The sequence below is a fragment of the Tenrec ecaudatus genome, chromosome 3, assembly GCF_050624435.1.
Source record: "Tenrec ecaudatus isolate mTenEca1 chromosome 3, mTenEca1.hap1, whole genome shotgun sequence".
Lineage (NCBI taxonomy): Eukaryota > Metazoa > Chordata > Mammalia > Afrosoricida > Tenrecidae > Tenrec > Tenrec ecaudatus.
Genome location: NC_134532.1, coordinates 197692435 through 197713485, shown reverse-complemented (window position 1 = coordinate 197713485; position 21051 = coordinate 197692435). Strand labels below are relative to the sequence as shown.

At 49.7% G+C, this 21051-nt stretch overlaps 1 protein-coding gene across 1 annotated transcript in view; it reads left to right on the top strand.

Moving 5' to 3' along the window:
* ANAPC4 (anaphase promoting complex subunit 4) overlaps positions 1 to 21051 on the top strand; it is a 35864-nt gene that overhangs the window by 780 nt on the left and 14033 nt on the right. The window contains exons 2-15 of the mRNA XM_075544470.1: positions 3626 to 3731; positions 5394 to 5526; positions 8457 to 8531; positions 8687 to 8713; positions 8812 to 8856; positions 9420 to 9504; positions 10933 to 11037; positions 12129 to 12212; positions 14779 to 14865; positions 15106 to 15170; positions 16084 to 16126; positions 16241 to 16317; positions 17925 to 18025; positions 18108 to 18159. Coding sequence (XP_075400585.1) covers positions 3626 to 3731; positions 5394 to 5526; positions 8457 to 8531; positions 8687 to 8713; positions 8812 to 8856; positions 9420 to 9504; positions 10933 to 11037; positions 12129 to 12212; positions 14779 to 14865; positions 15106 to 15170; positions 16084 to 16126; positions 16241 to 16317; positions 17925 to 18025; positions 18108 to 18159 — 1085 coding nt within the window. The remainder of the gene's footprint in view (positions 1 to 3625; positions 3732 to 5393; positions 5527 to 8456; positions 8532 to 8686; positions 8714 to 8811; positions 8857 to 9419; positions 9505 to 10932; positions 11038 to 12128; positions 12213 to 14778; positions 14866 to 15105; positions 15171 to 16083; positions 16127 to 16240; positions 16318 to 17924; positions 18026 to 18107; positions 18160 to 21051) is intronic.

Below are 21051 nucleotides of genomic sequence, written 5' to 3'. Positions count from 1 at the left end.
ACCCGCGCTCAACCCGTTGTGCCACCAAGGCTCTTTCCAGATGTATTCCCAGTGATTGAGATCTGTATGCCCCTTTGGGGCATTTGCTAGCGAAACGTTTTCACACACCTTAGCACAATCCTGCAGCTGTGCGTCCTCAAGTTCCTCCACTTGCTGCTTACCATGCTCCTGTGTCATGAGCCAAATACCGCACAGGTGACTCGCAGAAGAACAAGAGTTTCCGTTTTCGCTGGAAATGACCGAGTAGTTGTCAGTGGCTAAGGTGTAAGGACTTACCCTTCATGGTGTATGTTTTAAACTAGGAGTTACTTGGCCTCCACCACTTCTCCCGATTGTTGCTGGGTGTTGTCAAGGCAGTTCCAACAGACCTCGACAGCACCCGGTCCTGGACCATCCTCACGTTAGACCCATGTGGCATCCACTGGCCAGTCCATCTCCATGAGGGTCTGTCTCTTTTGCTGGCCTTCTGTTTTAGCAAGTGTGATGTCCTCCAGGGACTGGTCTCCTGACAACACGTTCAAATTACATGAGATGAAGTCTCGCTGTCCTTGCCACTAAGGAGCATTCTGACTATATTTCTTCTGAGACAGGTCAGTTTGTTCTTTTGGCAGTCCGTGGGGCTTTGGATATCCTTCCACAGCACCGTAATTTGTATACATCGATTCTTCTGTCATCCTCATCCACTGCCCAACTGTCACATGCGTAGGAGGCGATTGAAAACACTCTGGCTTGGGTCAGGTGTATCTTAGCCCTCAAAGTGACATCCCAGCCCTTTTAGCCAATACAATGCACCTTTTGATATCTCTCTCTTTTAGCATCTATTTTTTATTTTTGTATAAAGCATTTTATTGGGGGCTCTTACACCTCTGAAAACAATCCATACATATATCAAGCACATTGGTACATATGTTGCCATCATTTTCAAAACATTTTCTTTGTACTCAGGCCCTTGGTATCAGCTCCTTGCATCTTGATCTCTTAACTGCTGCTTTTATGGGCATAGATTGTGAATTCAAGCAAGAGAACTACCATCTTGTCTCCATTTATCATATTATTTATTGATCCAGTTGTGAGGATTTTGGTTTTCTTTCAGACCCAGTAATCTTGGGATTACTGAGTTGTAATCCATACCGAAGGCTGCAATACTTGATCTCTATCAAGTGCTTCAAGTGATCATTTCCAGCAAGCAAGGTTGTATTATCTGCCTATCGTGGGTTAGTAATAAGCCTTCATCCCGTCGTGATGCTACATTCTTATTCATATAAGCCAGCTTCTCTGGTGATTCGCTCAGCATTCAGATTGAATAAGTATGGTGAGAAGATACCGCCCCTTCGGTATCTTGATTTTAAACCATGTAGTAGTCTCTTGTGTTCTCACAACTGCCTCTTGATCCATGTAGTAGTTCCACATGAGCACATGGAAGTGTTCTGGAATTCTCATTCTTCTCAAGACTATCCATAGTTTCTGATGATCCACACAGCCAAATGCCCCTGCGTAGTCAAGGAAACACAAGTGACTGTCTTTCTGGGATTCTCTGCTGTGAGCTGATGAGTCACTTTGGGAAGCATGAGTGACCCAGGACTGCACAGCTCTCAAGAATGGCCCAGGTGACCTAGGGGTCTGTTCAAACCTGAAACTAAACCCACTGCCACCCAGGCCATTCTGACTCACAGGCACCTTCGGCGTGTTCTCCAAGACGAAATCTGCATTGGAGCAGACAGCCTCACCTTTCTTCTGAGGAGGGGCGGGCAGTGTTTGCTCTTTAAACTACAGACTTTGCAGTTAGCAGCCGGATGCTTAGCCCACAGTGCCACCAGACTTCTAGGACAGGGGGAGTTCTGTAGATAACTGCACTTAAGAAGGACGTGGGTGGTACCATCTGATTGCCTGCGGTTCTGTGTTAGGGAATTTGCAAAGAGAAGACAACGGTCCAGAAACAGCAGTGAGCAGCTAGGAAGACACCTCCACCCCTTGGCCTGGTGGTACGGGACATGAGGGTTGCTGCGGGGCCGTGGACTGCACAGAGGGCACCGTAGGAGATGCTGCAGGGGAAGGATGTGTCGGGTGAGAGGATGTTTTATAATGGGTTGCTAAGTGAAACAAATCCAGTGGCGCTTTATGTCAAGAAAATGGCCAGGAGGCAGCCCAGCCCAGTCCAAAGCAAGACCATACGTGTGATGTAAGCTAGAATCCTTTGGTAGCTGCAGGCTGATGATGCAGAAAAGTGGAGTTTTTTGTAGGAAGATGATGCCGGAAGATCAGAGGTCTGTGGGTGCAGAGTCCCAGGGATCCAAAGTTGGTGGAAACATGGCAGGGTGCCGGTGGCTCTCCTGCTCAGGCAGCCCACATGGGACCCCCCTGGAGCCAGGCCAAGCCCCAGCAAGCAGGAAGGCACAGGGGCAGAGAGAGAGATCCTGGCATCTCTCACTCTTATACAGAAAGGCTTAAGATAGCAAGGAGATGGCATCAGCCTGGGACCCAATTGGTAGGTTGAGCTCCGCCCCTACGCTTACCCAGAAGTGCCTTTTTCACATAATCCCTAACCACAGAGGAAGGACGTGGGGCATCTTCAGGATGTCTGCCCATGAATCCCAGAGAGTACAGAGGAGGGGGCCCGCTGAAACAAGGATGGGCCAGAGGGGAGTGCCGTTGAGGGTGTGGATGAGTCTTGGGGACCCCCAAGTTCCCATGCAGGGCAAGCTGAGGAGGCTGAGCTGTGAGGAGGAGAGGGGGTGTATGCAGCAGCTTTGGGGCTCTGTGGCACTTTCTAACGGGTTCAGTGGTTGACTGGAGTCAGGAGGGTCTCACCTGAAGCTCCAGGAGCACTGTGGAATCATCTCGCCCCTCGGGGTCTGGAAATGGAAAGTTAGGGGGCTAAATGACTTAGGTCGTGGAGCCCTGGTGGGGTGGCAGAGTGTGTTTCCAGTTGGGCTGCTCGCCTCTTGGGGAGCAGTTTGACTCTGTCAGCCTCTGCGAGGAGGCGCCCTCCTCCCATGGAGCTGTCCAGCCTCCGAAACCCCGGGAGCAGTCTGCCCTGCCCTGCCATGGGGCTCTGAGTCCTAATGGGCTCCACAGCAGTTGGATGGGTTTTTGAAGTCACTGGTGCCAGTGGTAATGGAAACGGAGGTTCAAATCTCCCTCCAACAAATCCACACACCTTCATGAGTTGACTGACTCAGTGGTCCTGGTCCTGCTAAGTGACTGGTCTAAGATCCCGGGCTGGCAAGTGACCCAGCTGAAGACGGATCCCCAGTTGTCTGGGGGCAGGCCTAGTGTTCATCGATCGCATGGCTAGGTGCCCTCCGGCACTTCCTGCTCCTGCAACCTGGACCTCCTGTGACGGGAGGCGCATCATAAAGATGTGACATCGGGCAACCATCTGCCGAGTCCTGCCAGCGTTCTTTCCGCTCCATCTCCTGGGACAGTCTGCCTTCTTTTCTGAATGCAAGCCTGCTGTTCATTTTTTAGGTGGGACATGGTACAGACCAGGCTTAGATTCAAATGTTGCTTCACCGATTTCTTCCAAAATACCTGATGATGTTCACTCAGACCTTACTGATAACAAGGCCCTTTTGCTTTTTGCCCTTAATTTTTGACCCCTGCTGTGTTATCTGTTCTCTCCTAGGTTTTGCTTCATCGACTGGCCAGTTTCCACCGGGTCTGGAGTTTCCCACCTAATGAAAACACAGGAAAGGAGGTGACCTGTCTGGCGTGGAGACCAGATGGCAAACGTAATGACTGCCTTTTAAAGAATGCCTTCGTGCTCTTACTACCCAAGAGCCGTCTGTAGAGAACCCACGCTTATTTTCAGGAAGAATTCGCTGTGCATCGCATAGCCTGGAGTGTTAAAGACCGGTTGGGGGCTTTGCTTTAGCAGGTGTAACTTTTTTTTTTATTAGAACCTAGATTGATCTTACAGAGCCCTGGTGGCATAGTGGGTCATGTGTCGGGCTGATAACTGCTAGGCCAGCTGCTCCTTGGGAGAAAGACAAGGCTGTCTACTTCCGTAACAGTCTCCCGTTTCAGAACCCACAGAGACTGATTCTGCTCTGCCCCATAGGGTCCACACGAGTTGGAATTGACTCCGTGGCAGTGAGTTAGATGAATCTTGTCTCTTGGCAAGGAGAACTTTGATATGAAATTGATACAATACAGAAGATTCCTTGCTTTTCTTCCATCTGCTCTCATTTCCTGAGCCATTTGCTCTACCCCACCGGCAGTTCTCCAGTCGGTTCAGCATGCCATGGCCTTCCACCCCACCTCCCGGCTTTCGCACTAAGCCGTTAAGCTCACCTGATGGCCCGGGCTGTCGGCTGCAAGGCTAGCAGTTCATACTTCCCCGCTGCTCCACTGTCTGCTCCCATGAAGATTTATGGCCTCAGAGCCCTCACGGAGCAGCTCTGCTCTGTCCTGTGGAGCGGCTCTGAGTCAGATTGGACTATCTGATCCGACCCCATTCCTTGCAGCTCTGATCCCTCGCCTCCTACTCCCTCCTTGTTGCAGCTAGTTAGCACTCTGGTGATGGGCCTGCTCACTCTCCACCTGGTGTGTGAGGTTCACATGAAGCCCGTCTATGATCTGCTGTTCACGCGCAGTGATGTGTAAACCATGCAATTTAAAATCCCTCCGTGTAACCGGGCTGCCAGAAAAGCAGCCGGATTGTTGAGGGTTTTCTTGTGGGAGAATGTACTCATCGCTTAACACTCATCACTGCCTTATGCCATCGAGTCCGTGCCAACTCAGCAACCCTGTAGGACAGGGCAGAGCTGCCCCTGTGGGTTTCTGAGCCAGTCACTCTATCAGAGGAGATAGTCCCTTCTTTCTCCCTCACAGCGAATAGTGGTTTCAAACTGCCGACCTTGCTGTAATCTTAAAAATAGGTCTGTTGAAGGTAGCATGGGCTTTCAGTCATTGAAATTGCCTGGCAAAAGGACACACTGATCTGTCTTGGAGGAAGTATAGCTAGAAAGCTCCTCTGAGGCAAGGATACTGAGACCTGGACTCCAGTACATTGGACGTGCTGTCAGGAGAGACCAGTCCCTGGAGAAGGCCATCATGCCTGGTAACGTGGAGGAGGAAGGCCCTCATGTAGATGGATTGACACGGTGGCTGCAGCACTGGGCCCAGGATGGCACCGGACTGTGCAGTGGGTCACTCTGCTGGATGTGGGTAGATGGGGACACGCTGGGTGGAAACCGACTCCGTGGGACCCAGCAACAACAATAGTCCTGAAGAGTGAGGCGGGGCGCTGCCCTCTCTGTTGTTTAAAACGCTGCTGAGTGGATTAGTCCTACGTTTCAGACGTATTTAAACGAGGGCATAATGAGTGAAATGCCCATTTTTTTCTCTGAAGGGTCAATACTCACTGTGATGGTGTGATCTTCTCGTTGTAGTTTTGGCCTTTGCTCTTGCTGACACCAAAAAGATCGTTTTGTGTGATGTGGAAAAGCCGGAGAGCCTGCACTCTTTTTCCGTGGAGGCGCCAGTGTCTTGTATGCACTGGATGGAAGTCACTGCAGAGAGCAGGTAGGGTCAGAGCGCGCCCGCCGTCGCCAGAGGCTGCTCGTGACAGGTGATTCCTCTGTCTGTGCTAACATGCACGCGGTGTGCCATGCGCACAGCTGTGTGCCGAATAGATCGCACCTCAAAGGGAGGTTTGGATGTCACATGTATCCAGGTGAAAATGTTTAGACCTTTCCTTTGTTAGATTCTCTTTTCCAGTGGAGGAAAAAATTACTATGTATTTTCCTTACTGGATCAATAATATCCTGGTAGCCCTTTTTAAAAAAAATCCTCGTGAGCATTTGATTTTCAATAACTAACGCTTTCCACTCAACTACCATCCATCCATGGACATTACTGATGAGCTGGTAGAGGTTATGATTTTCTTTTCTCCGTGGGGTTTGTCTGGAGCTGCGGTGTTTGTGTCTCAGGAACTCTTGTTGGCGGATCAAACGTGCCTGGTGGCAGGGTGGCTGTGCCTTAAGCTGCTAACCACAAGGTCAGCAGTTTGAACCACCAGTCGTGCTGAGGGGAAAGGGAGAGAAGCAAGACTCTCTGTTCCTGAAAGAGTTACAGTCTTGGAAACCCACAGGGACAGTTCCACTCTGCCCGTTAGGGGGCTGTGAGTGAGTTTGGAGTGGGGTTTGCGGTCAGGACATCTGGTTGGAGTATCCGAAGTGCCGACTGGCTGGTTGGGTGCTTTCCGTGTTCAGAGTGCCCAGTGGGTGATCTCTGTATTTCATGAAAGCGAGTGTGCCTTCTCTGTGGCCAGCAGCCACTGGCTGAGCCTCAGGGAAGGCCCAGAGGACCACGTGGCTTCAGCTCATACCTGAAACACATTCTCGTTGCTTTGGGGGAGGGATTTTAAAAATGTGATCATCCTCCGTCCCCCTTTCCCCCCGCTTCCTTTCTAATTAAAATTCACTTAGCTAATATCAAATGAATTTGTGAAGCCTCACTATACATTGGGAGCTTTCCCAGGGGGGCTTCCAGAAAGAGATGGCAAGGGTCTAGCCAGGTGTAGCATCTGCTATGGATAACCTGCCATCTGGTGACCAAGGGCGCAGCTGGCCGGGGGAGGTGAAGAGGGTTGGAGAAGCAGGTGCCACCACCCCACCCCCATCCAGTTACCTGCTAACTGTTCCCATCGCATCTTCTGCTCACAGCCTGTAGGGACGATGGGGATTCCAGGGACTTCCCCAGTGAAGTGGCAAGCAACGCTTGTCAAGTCTCCACATGTTCATTGCCCTACTCATTTATAACCAACTTTTTGGAGGTAGGGAATGTAGAGAAGAAAGAAAAAGGTAACCGGCTTATCTCAGAGTCTGTGTAAAGGTCTTATCCCATCCCTTCTGCCGTTTGTTTCATTCTGACTCAGCGAGCATCTCTGTAGCACAGAGTAGAGTTGTCCCACTGGGATCCAGGCTGGGCTCTGATGGGAGCCGATCGCCAGGCCTTTCCTCCTGCACAACCAGGCCCCTTGCATCTTGGGACCAAATGCTTAAGCACGGTGGATTCGGCTTACACGTCGAGTCCATAATTAAATGATGGAATGGTGGCAGTGGTCTTCGGAATTACTCTTGATTCTCATGTATTTAGTGGGGCTTTGTGGATGAGGCTTAAATCATAAGTCCTCAGTACCTGAAGACTTAATCGTGTGCCACTAAAAGGACTCCTGGTAGCACAGTGTGTTGAGTATTGACTGCTAGCCAGAAGGTAAGTGGTTCGAGCCCACTGCCCTTCCATGGGACAAAGATGAGGCATTCTACTCCCGTAAAGATGTCTAGCAGTGGTTCTAAACCTTCCTAATGCTGTGACCCCTTAATACAGTTCATGTTGTGGTGACCGCCCCCCCCCAACCATAAAAGTATTTTCATTGCTACTTCATAACTGTAATTGTGCTACTGTTATGAATCGGGTGACCCCCGTGAAAGGGCCGTTCAACCCCTAAGGGGTCTCGACCCAGGTTCCCAGGTTGAGAACCGCTGCTGTATAGTCTTACAGCCCCTATGCCCTTTAAGGCTGCAGTGAGTGGAAAGTGACAGGTTGGCAGTCATCTGGGAATGCTACATTTCCATGACCCTGAGAAAAGTGTCTGCCAACACTGCTCCCTTGAGAGTAAAGTGTAGACTGATAGCATTTGCAAAACAAGGCCCCTGGAAGCAAAGAGCTTTCTCCTTTTCTCTTGCCTGCTTGGGGTTGTGGACTTGGCTCTGGTACCAAACTGGGCATCTCTCTGGAGGTTGATGTTCTTTTCATGGGAAGAGAAGTCAGGTCTGTTCCTCTTACTCCCTTTGGCATCACAGAGTCTGTTCCCAGTGGTTCTTTCTACCGCGCCCCACTACCTGGCCAGGCATTTACCCAAACCACCCCCAAACCTCTGCCTTAGGGTCTACGACCCCACGGGGGATAGCAGTCCTGAGGGTTTCCGAGGCTGTAAATCTACAGGAAAAGAAAGCTTTGCAACATGGAGCAGCTGGTGGGCTTGAACTGATAACCTTGCGAGGACCTGCCCATCCCACTCTACCTCCAAAAACCCGAACCTCACTCTCTTCCATCGGGTCACTGCCAACTCATCGTGACCCCCAGAGCTGCCCTGGGAGTTTCTGAGACAGTCATTGTTGATGGGAGTAGAGAGCCCCATCTCAGGGTGGCTGATGGTTTCGCAGTGCTGACCTTTGGGAGCATAGCCAGTGCGTAACCACTACAACACCAGGATGTGAAAAAACGATTTCAATGTCTTATTTTTAATATTGGCATTTCTAGAAATGATTGCAGACAATTCCAATCTCTAGCAGAAGACTTCCGAGACAGCAGAAACCATTTCCCCAGCCCTCCCGAATCTGGCCATTCTGAGTCAGGGTCTAAGAGAGGCTTGTTTTCCTTTCCTTCCCTCAGAAGCTAAGGCTGTGCTGTTTGCACTGCTTCTCTGTGTCTCCTTCCTTCCTTCCTAGTGTGCTGACGTCCTTCTACAACGCCGAGGACGAGTCCAACCTTCTCCTGCCCAGACTGCCCACCCTGCCGAAAAAGTAAGTGCCCCCGTCGGGTTTCTCCAGAGTGAAAGTTGCAGATCCAGCCCACCCCCCACCCCTTCTACTCTTAACATGTCCGAGATAATTCATAAGCTTTTAGAAAGAAGTTCTTCTTCAGACCGTGTCTTAACCCTCGTCTCTGATTTCTTTAGTTACAGCAACACCTCAAAAATATTTAGGTAAGACATACTTTTTATCCCTTCCCCTTTTAAATAAGCTAATCTTTTGTGGTTGGCTACAGAGTTGATGAATAACCTTATTGTTTCTTATATTTTAGTGAAGAAAACTCGGATGAAATTATTAAGCTCCTGGGAGATGTCAGGTAGGTCTTGCCTTGATTCCTCGCAGTCGACATTAACCTTGATGGCCGTTTCTCAAGTTCTTTGTCGGTTTCTCAAGTTCTTTGTCGGCCATGCGATTTCCCTGCTGACGGGAGCAGCGCCAGACAGCAGGCAGGCATCTCTGTCGGCATGTGCTGGCTTTCCTCACTGCGTGGTCCTCCTTTGCTTCCTCTTTACTGTGCGGGCTTTCCGCTTCACTATCGCATTGCAAAGCCGGGGAGGACAGACGTAGTACAGCTACGTGCTTTAAGCCCATCATGTGTCTGGGGCCAGAACCAGGCTAAAGCTGATGGTGCCCTTGGAGTAAACTGGGAATAGGGTCGTTGGTTCCAGCAACAGTATACTAAGATGCTGCTGTTGAAACTACACATTCTTCACGTGCTGGAAACGGGGGTCTTAGCCCAGGGAGTGTGGTCAGCCACCCCGACCCCTTGAGTTGCTCCCGCTGCTCCCCCTGCAGGACAGCGTTTGCATGTGCATCAGAGGAGAGCCGCCCTCCGTCTGCATGGAGGAGTCCTCAGCTCATTGTCTTGTTGCCCGGCAGGCTTAACATCCTTGTCCTGGGAGGGAGCTCTGGCTTCATCGAGCTTTATGCCTACGGGATGTTCAAGATTGCACGCGTCACCGGGGTAAGTGCTGCTTCCGGGAAACGTGCTTTCTCAGGTACCAGAGCCTCACCGCCGGTTGTCAGGTGGAAAAGGATGAGCGCTTTCAGCTGTTGGCATGATGAGCTGTTCAGTGGTGAGAGCGCTGTTCTCTTAGGCGAGGCACACGGCCGTGCTGTGTGTCTGTCGAGCGTAGGGCTGCTAGTGGGTTTCCGCTGGACGCAGGGTCACTGTGAGTTGGAACCGACTTGGCGGCACCTAAGAACCGCGGTGTAGTTCAGTTAAGATTTCGTTTTGATTTTCTTTTCTTTTTTTACATTTTATTAGGGACTCATACAACTCTTATCACAATTCGTTTTGATTTTGAACAAAAAAGATTGTTGTCATGTACTTGATTTTGACTTAGAGTCCACGTGTCCAACCTTATCTGGACCACTGCCCCCTTTTCAGGAGGAAAAAAAATGACTAAAGGTTCGCTCTGCTGGTGATGAAAACACATGTATGCCAGCCCGGCCGCCGGCACACTGCGGCTCGGAGCAAAATGCGGCTCTTTCCCTACGTGCTTGTGGCCCTGAAGGAGAATTTAAAATGAAAGTAAAGATATCATAATTCCCTTTATAATATTTCTTTAAATTTCCCATAGTTACAAAAATAAATTTATGGCTTTCAAATAATTTTTAAATTGTTTGGGGGGCAGAATTGGCTCTTCTGTTTCAAAGGATGCTGACCCCTGCCTTTGTCCATCCACGATCCAGGATACCGTGTAGGATCTGCTGTTGCAGATACCTCCAGGGGTGGTACCACCCACTTTGGGCAGCCCTGCTGTGATAGGTGCCCGGGGTGGGGCCCGTAGAGCTACCATTTGTGATAGGAACATACTGTTAGCCATGCTACAGTGGGTAGTGCATGCCCACTGCCGTGCCAACCAACCGCTACATTCTCATCTTCCTCTCTGCTGTGCTGTATTTTCTTGTAGCAAACCCCTGCACCGAGTGGCTCCCACTCAGTAGTAGAACTGCTCCCTGGCTTTCCTGAGCCTCAGAATCTTGACAAAAGCAGCCTGCTTCACCTCTCCCCCTCGAGCAGTGTGGGTGGAATCGAACCACCAGCCTTTCAGTTAGCAGCCCTGGGCTTAACCTACTGTCCCCCCACCCTTTACCATGTACTGCCATTGGGTGGGTGCCAACTCATAGCACCCCTGTAGGTCAGGGTGGAGTCTCCCCTGTGGGTTTCTCAGGCTAGAACTCTTTGCGGATGTAGAAAGCTCTGTCTTTCTCCTCTACGGTGCCGTTAAGAGGGAAAATGTGGTGGAATGGATTGGTGACATGGGAGAGAGAGAGAGAGAGTGTGTGTCCTTTGGTCGGTGTGTCTTCTCAGTGGAAGCGTACCTTCATCTGCTGCAGGTTCCCATGTAAAGCTGTGTCTGACACTGACACAGATCTGTTTTTACAGATTGCTGGGACGTGCCTTGCTTTATGTTTATCGAGTGACTTGAAGTCCTTATCAGTGGTCACCGAGGTTGTGACGGATGGTGCTGCAGAAGTCTCATACTTCCAGGTGAGTGCTGATACCTGCCAGCCATGGAGAGATTCGGGAGGTTTTGTATTCTTCGTCACTGATTCTCAACAACTCACTGCCATTGAGTCAGTGCCGACTCACAGCTACCCTAGAAGACAGGTAGATTTGCCCCGTGAATTTCCGAGACAGTAACTTTACTCAAGTAGAGAGCTGCCTCGTTTCCCTGCCGAGCAGCTGGTGGTTTTGAACCACTAACCTCATCGTTAGCCCAGCACCTAACCCACTGCACCATCACAGCTCCTTTCACTGACTCTAGAGGATGTTAAAATGGAAACAAACAAAAAATACGACTGGGAAGTTTCCAATATAGAGTATTATTATTAAAAAACAAAAAACTAGTCAATTCTGACTCATAAGGACAAAGTAGAACTGCCCTTGTCGGTTTCCAAGGCTTTAAATCTTGATGAGAGCAGAAAGTGGCTAGTGGGTTTGAACCGCCACACTTGTGGTAAGCAAGCCAGAGCGTGATCCCCTATGGCACCAGGGCTCCTGAATCTTGTTACAGTGAAGAGCATTTGGTTGTTTTCATGGCCCAATCATGCTTTCATAAAGCCAGCGCTTTGCTGGTCTGTAAATCACCTGGATGCTGTGCACGTGTCTCCTGCAGACTCTGATCCCCATAGTGATAATAAAAAAATGCTCCCTTCTGTGGCTTGTTTTCAAAACACCAGGTACCAGGTCTTCACAATAACGATTTGGATGCACATAAAGACCTAACAGGTAGAGCTGACTGATAGCCCCACTTTTGTCGGGGTAACACAGCTAACACAGGACTTGCTCGTTGGCACAGGACTCAGGAGTGATGCTGGGAGCCTCTGTGTGTCTGACACTAACACTTCATGGGAGTCTTTTTCCTGCAGAGTGGCTGGCTGGTGGTTTCGAACTGCTGGTCTTGGGGATAGCTGTCCAATGCGTAACTACTACACCACCAGGGTTCCTGCTGTGAATGGCATTAGAGTTTGTCTGCATTCAGGGGTTGGTTTGTGAGCTGGGAGGGACTGATTGACCTGTAAAAGAAACAGGTGTGTGTGCACGCGAGTGTGACCCCATCTCCTCTTCTGCTTTGACAGTTGGAAACGGCCCTGCTGTACTCGTTCCTACCTGAGGTCACACGGATGGCCAGGAAGTTTACCCACATCTCCGCGCTCCTGCAGGTATTTATTTGACCATCGGCCATGTATCTGTGTGCTGTCAGGTTCTAAAGTTCTGTCAAAAACCAACTTTATTTTATAAACCTAGCAATCTGGGGGAAGTACTGGTGTCCCTGTGACTTAGCATCATGCTATTCAGCACAAGGTCGGTGGTTCAAACCCACCCACCAGTCTGCTCATGGGAGAGAGAGAGACTGCCTGCTCCGGTCAAGATTCCAAAGGCTTGGAAGCCCTGTATAGCTGTGAAGGGTTGATGTCAACTCGATGACAGTGGGGATTGTTTAACTGTGATTTCACTCCCCTCAAGTCAATTCCGAATCACAGCGGCCCTGTAGGACAGCGTAGAGCTGCCCTGTGGCTTTCTGAGACCACAGCTCTTTATGGGAGTAGCTGAGTGGCTGGTGGTTTTTGAACTGCTGACCTTGCGATTAGCAGCTCGATGCGTAACCCACTATGCCACCAGGGCTCTTGTACTATCTGTCAGTAGTAGAGCTGTTTAATCTGATAACCTCCATCACAGCGAGAAAAATAATTGAACTAAGAATCCATTCCCACCTAACCCGCTTTCCCACGATAAAGAGACAAGAGGGAAAACAACATTGTTTAATCATTTAACGCCTTCCCAGAAATAACCCCCATCTGACATGTTTGGTTGTAAGCACAGTGTAGTCATCCTGTCGGTTGGTTTTTGTGCCCAATCAGTGCTCCTCTGTTCGAGATTCTGCAGGTTCATCCTAGTGGCTGAGTTGACCCGGCACCTTCCCCTCAGCTCGGCTGGCCCCAGGCGTGCCTTGTGGCAGCCGACTGGAAGTGCCCTGTGCTATTGCTCCCTGCTCCACACCTGTCCCTCCAGCAAGCCAGCCCTGCCTGTCCGCTCAGCCAGTCCTGGCTGACGGGGCCTTCCTGTGCAAGCAGATGCAGGCCGAAAAGCCTGGGAGGCCTGGCTCACAGTTTTGCTTCTGCTGCATTCTGTTCACCAAAGCCAGGTCCAGCCCCGTCCAGCCCAGGTTCAGGGTCTGGCGAAGCGAGCCTGCCTCTTGCTTTTCGAGAAGCTGAAAGGGATTTGGGCCTTTTCTTTTTTCCTTTTCCACTGGCCTTGCCTTCCTGCTCCTGCCTGCATCTGAGCCCCGACTTGTGCCTCCCTGGGTGGAGAGTCCGGAGGAGTGCATTGCACCTGTTATAGAGCTGGTGCTTCCTGGAGTGGGTTCAGACCCCGCCCGGCTCTGAGGGGCTCTAAGGTTCCATCAGTCTTTTCAGGCCAGGAAGTCTGTCTGGGCTTATCTATGATTTCAGCTTTTGTTCTTTCTTGAAACTCTTTTTAAGGATCCTGTTTACTTTTTATATCATTTTATTGGGGGCTTGTACAACTCTTATTACCATCCATCCAGCCATCCATTGTGTCAAACACATGTTGTCATTATCATTCTCAAAGCATTTGCTTTCTACTTGAGCCCTTGGTATCAGCTCCTCATTTTTTCCCTCCCTCCCCACTCCCCCCACTTCATGAGCCCTTGATACATTTACAAATTATTATTATTTTATAAATATTTATAAATTATTTTATTATATTACACCATCCGACGTCTCTCATCACCCACTTCTCCGCTGTCTGTCCCCCAGAGAGGAGTTTATATGTAGATCCTTGTACTCTGTTCCCCCTTTCTCCCTCACCTTCCCTCCACCCACCCGGTATCGCCACTCTCCCCACTGGTCCTGAGGGGTTCATCTGTCCTAAATTCCCTGTTTCCAGTTCCTGTCGGTACCAGTGTATATCCTCCGGTCCAGACAGATTTGTAAGGTAGAATTGGGATCATGATCGTGGTGGGGAGGAAGCATTTAGGAACTAGAGGAAAGCTGTATATTTCATCATTGCAGCATTGCACCCTGACTAGCTCGTCTCCTTCCCGTGGCCTTTCTGTAAGGGGATGTCCAATTTTCCAAGGTGGGCCCTGGATCCCCACTCCACACTCTCCCCTCATTCACAATGCTATGAATTTTTTTTTTTTTTTTTTTGGTCTTTGATGCCTGATACCTGATCCCTTTGACACCTTGTGATAGCACAGGCTGGTGTGCTTCTTCCATGTGGGCTTTGTTGTTTCTCAGTTAGATGGCCACTTGTGTATCTTCCAGCCTATGGGACCCCAGATTCTGTATATTTTCACAGCTGGGCACCATCAACTTTCTTCACCACATTTGCTTATGCACCCGCTTTGTCTTCAGCAGGATCCTGTTTTCAAATCGAGTTGCTGACCCAGCATTTTGACGCCTCTTGCTCATAAAACATATCTTAGCCTGGAAAAGCCAGAGCTTATTTATTTTACCAGTCAGAAACGTAATTTAAGAATGTTTTATTGCAGAATTCTAAGACTCGCTGACTGAAGTGATTACCAAAACTATGGGCTTCTCAACCCCCGAGCTGCTCTTTATCTTTGGCTTACCTGAGCTCAGAGTGATGGAAAGCAAATTTTAGATTTCTCTGAGATCATTGACTAAGAAGCCCATGCTACTTCATTAGCCTTTTGGTGTCAATATTTTCACTAACTGAATGCTCTTGTCTTCTTGCGTGCAGTATATAAACTTGTCACTGACATGTATGTGTGAAGCCTGGGAAGAGATACTCATGCAGATGGATTCTCGACTCACCACGTTTGTGCAGGTGAGGTTATCGGCGTACCTGTGGAGGGAGAGCGTGTAATGTCCTTCTTTCCCTTGCAGACCCAGAGGACACAGACCTACTCCCCACCGCCACCAATAAGCCCTTGATTCAGGTGGTCAGCTGAAACGTGGCTCTGGGGGGAAGATGAGGGGCATTGGGGTCAGGTCATTCCTGTAACTTGGAATAAATCTGTCTATAGTTTATTCAAGTGGCTGTCACCGTTTTATCGATGTTGTCTAGGAAAAGAACACAACCACCTCAGTACAAGATGAGTTCATGCACCTGCTGCTGTGGGGGAAAGCCAGGTGAGCAAGTCCTGCTCGTCTCCGTGTGAAAATACTTACGTTTATTTCCCGAGTGACTTGTGTTCTTCGACTCTAAAGAGCCACAAACTGCTGATGTACACCACCAAAAGAATAATTAAAAGACCCCACTAACCTGGACCAATGTAATTAGCATCGCATGTGTAGTTCCTGTGAACGGTTTAATAGATGTCTCTGGAGGAGCCTGATGGCCTTGGGTGGCTAACAACAGCAAGGTTAGCAGTTCGAAATCACCAGCCACTCCTTGGGAGAAAGAGAAAGCTTTCTACTCTTGTAGACTTCCAGTCCTGGAAGCTCACAGGGACACGTGTGCCGTTAGGTCACTGTGAGTGGGAATCCACTCTGGTTGGGTTTACTGTGACTTAGAATCCCGGTGACAGTGAGTTTGGTTTGTGAGTTAATGTCATGCCAAGGCTCAGGTAGGGGTTTTGTGTGTACTGCATCTTTTCATGACTGATCCGAGGTGCCATTTTAGCACACAGTCATGCGAGGGGGCTTGAAGAAGTTTATGGAAAAAAATATTTTAATCATTTTATTGGGGGCTTATATAACTCTTATCACAATCCATACATACATCAATTGTATAAAGCACATTTGTACATTCGTTGTCCTCACCATTCTCAAAACTTTCGCTCTCCACCTAAGTCCCTGGCATCAGGTCCTATGGACAATCTATGATCTTTTTGTCCCATTCTTCCACGAACTTTTTAAAGCTGTGGTGTATAATAAAACCAGTTTCTGGTCTTTACAGTGTATTGTTTCTAAAGGATTTAGATTTTGTCTGGCTGTCTCTTTTTGTTTACCTTGTTTGTATTTAGAAAGTGAAACATGTAAGCCATGCCTTCAGTGGTTTTGACAAGAGAACTGGCTGAACATGTTTCCCCTTCCTTCGCAGTGCTGAACTTCAGACGCTCTTGATGAATCAGCTGACTGTAAAGGTGCGAAGAAGCAGTGGTTTAAACGGCTGTCCCCTCCCCGCTTTCCGCCTTTTGTCTGACTAGCACGCAGCTCCCCACGTGTGCATGCTGAAGGTCTTTTCTTCTCTTTGTTAGGGCTTAAAAAAGCTCGGCCAGTCTATCGAGTCCTCATATTCCAGTATACAGAAGTTGGTCATCAGTCACCTGCAGAGGTATGCGGGGCTCGGGTCTCTCCCAGCATTGCACGCCCATGTGCATCAACTCCTTCCTCTGTCGTTTTGTGGGTCTCCTGCCCTCGGCCTTTGCCTCATCCCCTGGCATTCTATTTTTGAACTTTAGCTAGCTAGCATCTTCGCAGTGGCCGCCAGAGGCGTCTTGGCACGCCCCTGGCGTAAAGAATTCTCACTTATGAAGAATTCGCCCATCGTCACACCAGGCTGCACTGGTCTGGGCTCCTTGTTTCAACCAGAGCATCAAGAGGTACAGCTTGAGAAGAACACGGAGCCTTTTTTTAGGCAGTAAAGTTGATTCCTTCACATACCATTCTGTAATTCACAGAGTACATTTTATATGATTTCACTTCCCACCTTGGCATGGTGTTGGTTATGATTCTCTTTTTACATGAGGAGAATTGGGCGTTCCGAATGGCTGGCTGAGTGGCCCAGAGTGTGATCCACAGCCTCAGAAGCTCAGGTCTGGTGCTGTGTGTGCCCACCAGTGCCTCAGTGGGGCCATCCGAGAGATTGCTGGGGCTTTGACTGTGTGCCCTGCTGTGCTGAGTCCCTGGCATCCTGTACCGCCCTCCTCAACCACTGCAGAAGCCTCCTGGCTGGTCTCTGCTGCCACACTGTGCCCCTCAGATGCCTTCTCCACACTGGGTTAGCTCAGGCTGGTCTCTTCAAGTCTTCTAGAGCAGTGGCTCTCAAACTTCCTAATGCCGCAACCCTTTAATACAGTTCCTCATGTTTGGTGACACCCAACCATGAAATTATTTTCGTTGCTAATTCGTAATTGTAATTTTGCTACTGTTATGAATCGGGCAACCCGTGTGAAAGAAAGGGTCATTTAATACCTCCCACCCCACCCCCACGGGGTCACGACCCACAAGTTGAGAACCCACTGTTGGAGAGCCTTCCATCACTGAGGACCAAGATCAACCCCCTTTCCTCAGCCTCTAGCCCGATGGTATTGCTTCACTCAAACAGGTGGCCTTTTCTCCATTTGGACGTTTGTCTCCTGTATCATTCCTAGGACACTCCCACCCTGCTCTTCCCTGGCTCGCTTCAGCTCTTGGCTTCCTTACCTCCATTCTAGAGTCGCTTCTGTTACACCTGTGCCTGGGCTGTACCCCCGGGGCCCTGTGCAGCTAGAACAGCCAGGGCATGGTGGCCTGGTTCCGACCAGCTCCCCTGCAAGCCCGTCACTCTGGGGAGGAAGACCCTCCTGTCAGGCTCATTGCCATGTCCCCTGTGTCCAGCTGGGCTTGCCTTCACAGAGCCACTTAGCACATGCTGCTGAATGGTGACAACACAGCTGTTGGGTGAGCGAGGTGACCATCTGACTGAGTGCCAGTGCCGGTACTGGGTGGGCCTTTATTTTTTATACGTATTAAAATTAGATCGTCCTACAAAATGTAATGCTGTCACATATTCATCTCAGTAATCAGGACAGCCAACCAGTGTGGTCCCGTTTTTAGAACTAGCTTTGCGAAAGGACCGTTTTTCTCCGAGAGAAATCCATTGTCAGACGGTGGCAGCCACCTACCCGCCTGCGGGTGGTAACCCTGCTGCTTTTCCTCCTGTCCCACCCGTTGTGCCAGCGGCTCGGAGTCTCTGCTGTACCACCTGAGTGAGCTGAAAGGCATGGCCTCCTGGAAGCAGAAGTACGCGCCCCTCGGGCTCGATGCGGCAGGAATTGAAGGTAGCCCTCTGCTTTCTCAGTGGGATTTGCTGGGCCCCGCCGGCCGGTGCGGCACATGCACATGTTCCTCTCTTCCTTTTAGATGCGATCACTGCCGTGGGCTCTTTCATCCTCAAGGCAAATGAGCTTCTGCAGTAAGTATCGGGACCAGAAGTTACTCACCTGGGTCTCACCTCCTCCTGACATAAGAACCTAGCCAGTGGTCAAGCTTGTCTGAGATTAAATGTTGTGTTCGTTTATTTTTTTATCAAATTTTCCATGATTAAAGCAGGCCAATAGCACAGGGATCTTTTGACATAAAATGTAGTCTCCTGGCCCACAGCCCTGGACAGGATGAGTGGGGCAGGGGAACACCGTGTTATGTCCAAAGATCCCCGTGCTGTGGGCCTGGGGACCGTCGGCACTCAGGCACTTCTTGAGTTCTGAGAGGTGGGCCTGTATGACAGTTTTCTGAAAATTTTTCTGTTTTCAGACCTGATTCTTCCCTTCGTTTGTTTGGTTTTGCCCTCGACTGTTTGCTGCTTTTCCCTTGTCACTTTCTTAGGCATATCTTAAGGGTATGACATCATATTACTGGAATTCGCCTCCCAGCCAGACCTCTCTTCTTTTGCCTGCCTTCTCTTGCCTCTAAGGAGTGTTGGGGGCCTTGGTTAGGCATCGGCCAAGAGGCAGGCGGCTCGAGGCCACTAACAGAGAAGCTCTGGGGATTTGCTCCCCTGAGGATTTCTGCCTGTTCTAAGGGAAGTTGGACTCAAGCCTTCAGGGTCCCTGTGAGCTGGAACAGACTTGTCGGGGTGCCTCACCTCCTGCCACCTCACTGGGGCTCCTGCCCATGACCTGCATGGTTCTGCATTCATGGACAGCTCTCGAGTTTTCAGGATGCCTGTCTTTCTTACTTCCTTTAGTTAGGAAAACATCCTCCAGTAACTTCTTCAGAAAGCAGATAACCCAAAGAACCCAGCTCAGTACTCTGGAGTTGATTGGTTCTAGCTCGTAGCAACCTTATAGGACAGGCTGAAAGTTGGTCACCTTGTGTATTTATGTATGTATGTGTGTATATATGTGTGTGTGTGCATATATGTCTATGAAAGACACTTACATCAAGAAAGCAGCTCAGCCCAGTCCAATTCAGGAACCATCTATGGAGTGTAGGAGGAAGATGCGGAACAGTAAGAAAATATATCTTGCCCCCATCTGCTTTCTAAGGAGCCCTGGTGGTGCAGAGAGTGGAGTGTTGGTCTGTGGGACAGTTAGGTTTTATGTCAACTGGGTGAAGCTGTGGGGAGGGATAGGTGGAGTCCAAGCCTCAATCAGGCCACAGCCTCCTGTTTGAGAGGCACGGCCACTCTTCTCCTTCCTGCTTGCTTGGACCCTGGGTTCTGGGGCCAGCGGCCCATGTGGCCTGCTGACCCTGGGAGCTGCCAGCACCCCGACCTGATCCATGACTCTGCACCCACCAGCCTGTGATCTCTTAGCTTCCCGCTTCACCTTCCTGTCTCATCAGCTGGCTGCCGCATGAGTCTGGGGGTGGCTCCCAGCCCCTGGGCCTGAAACTCTGAATGTGTTGGTCCATTGCATTCTGGCTTTCTTGTTGCTGATAGGTGGCCAGGGCTCCTCAGTTCCTGTCCCTTTGTTCGAGTCCTCATCCCTAGGAGGTCCCGTGGGTGACTGCTTTGTTTCTGAGGCCTGGAGTGGATGCTGGCCGGTCTCAAGGTTTTGGAGAGAGCCTGTTGACCACGGTGTGTTTGGTTTTCATCTTCTGTCTCCAGCCACACCCGGTGTCCTTCTGTCCTCTGTTGAAGCTGACATTTGGCATGAGGTGCGATGGCATCCTCAGGGCCAGACAAGCGGCTCCCTGCCTGTCCCTCTGCGTACTGCCGGTGTGTGACTTCGGAGGCTGAGCCTCACCGCCTGTCTTCCTTCGTCCTGTTGTCTTTGTTATTGAGAGTGCCCAAAACACACCCCACCTCCATTCACTGCCGTTTGAATGGTGCTTGGAAGAGAGGAACCCCTGTGGCTCCGTGGCTAAGGGCTCAGCTGAGAGTGTAAAGGTCCGCAGTTCGTGCCCACCTGTCTCTTGGGGAATGGGTGTATTCTGTCTTATTTTTTGAATTTTAGAACGTAGACACTGTAAACATTTGGGTTTGAAGGTGAAAAAAAGAAACGAGATTACTCTTTTTGTACGTTGGTATTTTTTATTTGCTGAGAGTAAATTAAAAGTATTAAGTTCTCTTTGATCCCAGTTGGATATGACTGAGGGTAGGATCTTCCCCTCACTCCTCTGAGGGAAGTAGAGCACTACAGGTTACACTTGGGGACACTGAGGCAGTGAGCCCGTCGATGTTGGACTCTTAACAACAGAATGGTGTCCTGGGGTGGCGGGTGGGGACTGGCTAGGAAGGGCACAAAGGGGTGATGGGAATTTTCCCTAACTTGATTGAGGCGAGGTGGTAGTTACAAGGGTCTAGAAAGGTATCAAACTTTTTCACATAAGTGCATCTTATTTCATATAAATTATATCTAAATAAGGTTTGTTTTTAGAAAGTGGATGTTAATATAGTCAAACAGAAACTTAAATAACGTTTATAAGATGTCAGATTAGTATTCTGTGGTGGGGAAGCGTCCCCCACCCTTCGTTTTTGCTGCAAGAGGGTTGTGCACATACTGCTTGATAGCACAAGCTGTCACCGCCTCGTATTTCAAGTGCTCTTCCCTGCCAGAAAGGTTAATGGTACTGACCTCCCTCTCCAGGAGGCTGGAACTCCATGCTTGGGAAGGGCGTTGAGACTTGGGAGTGAAAAGTACAGGGGTATTTGCTTAGAACCTTAGAGATGTGAACGGAAAGAATTATTTTTTTTTTTAAAGGCACTCATCTCTGTATTCAGGAACCAAAAGCAATAACCAAGGCCACTGCCACTGACCCTGTAGGATGGAGTAGAACTGCCCAAGTGGGTGTCTGGGCTGCCCAACTTTCCAGGCATATACAGCTGCATCTTTCTTCCGAGATGCACCTGGTGGGTGACCTT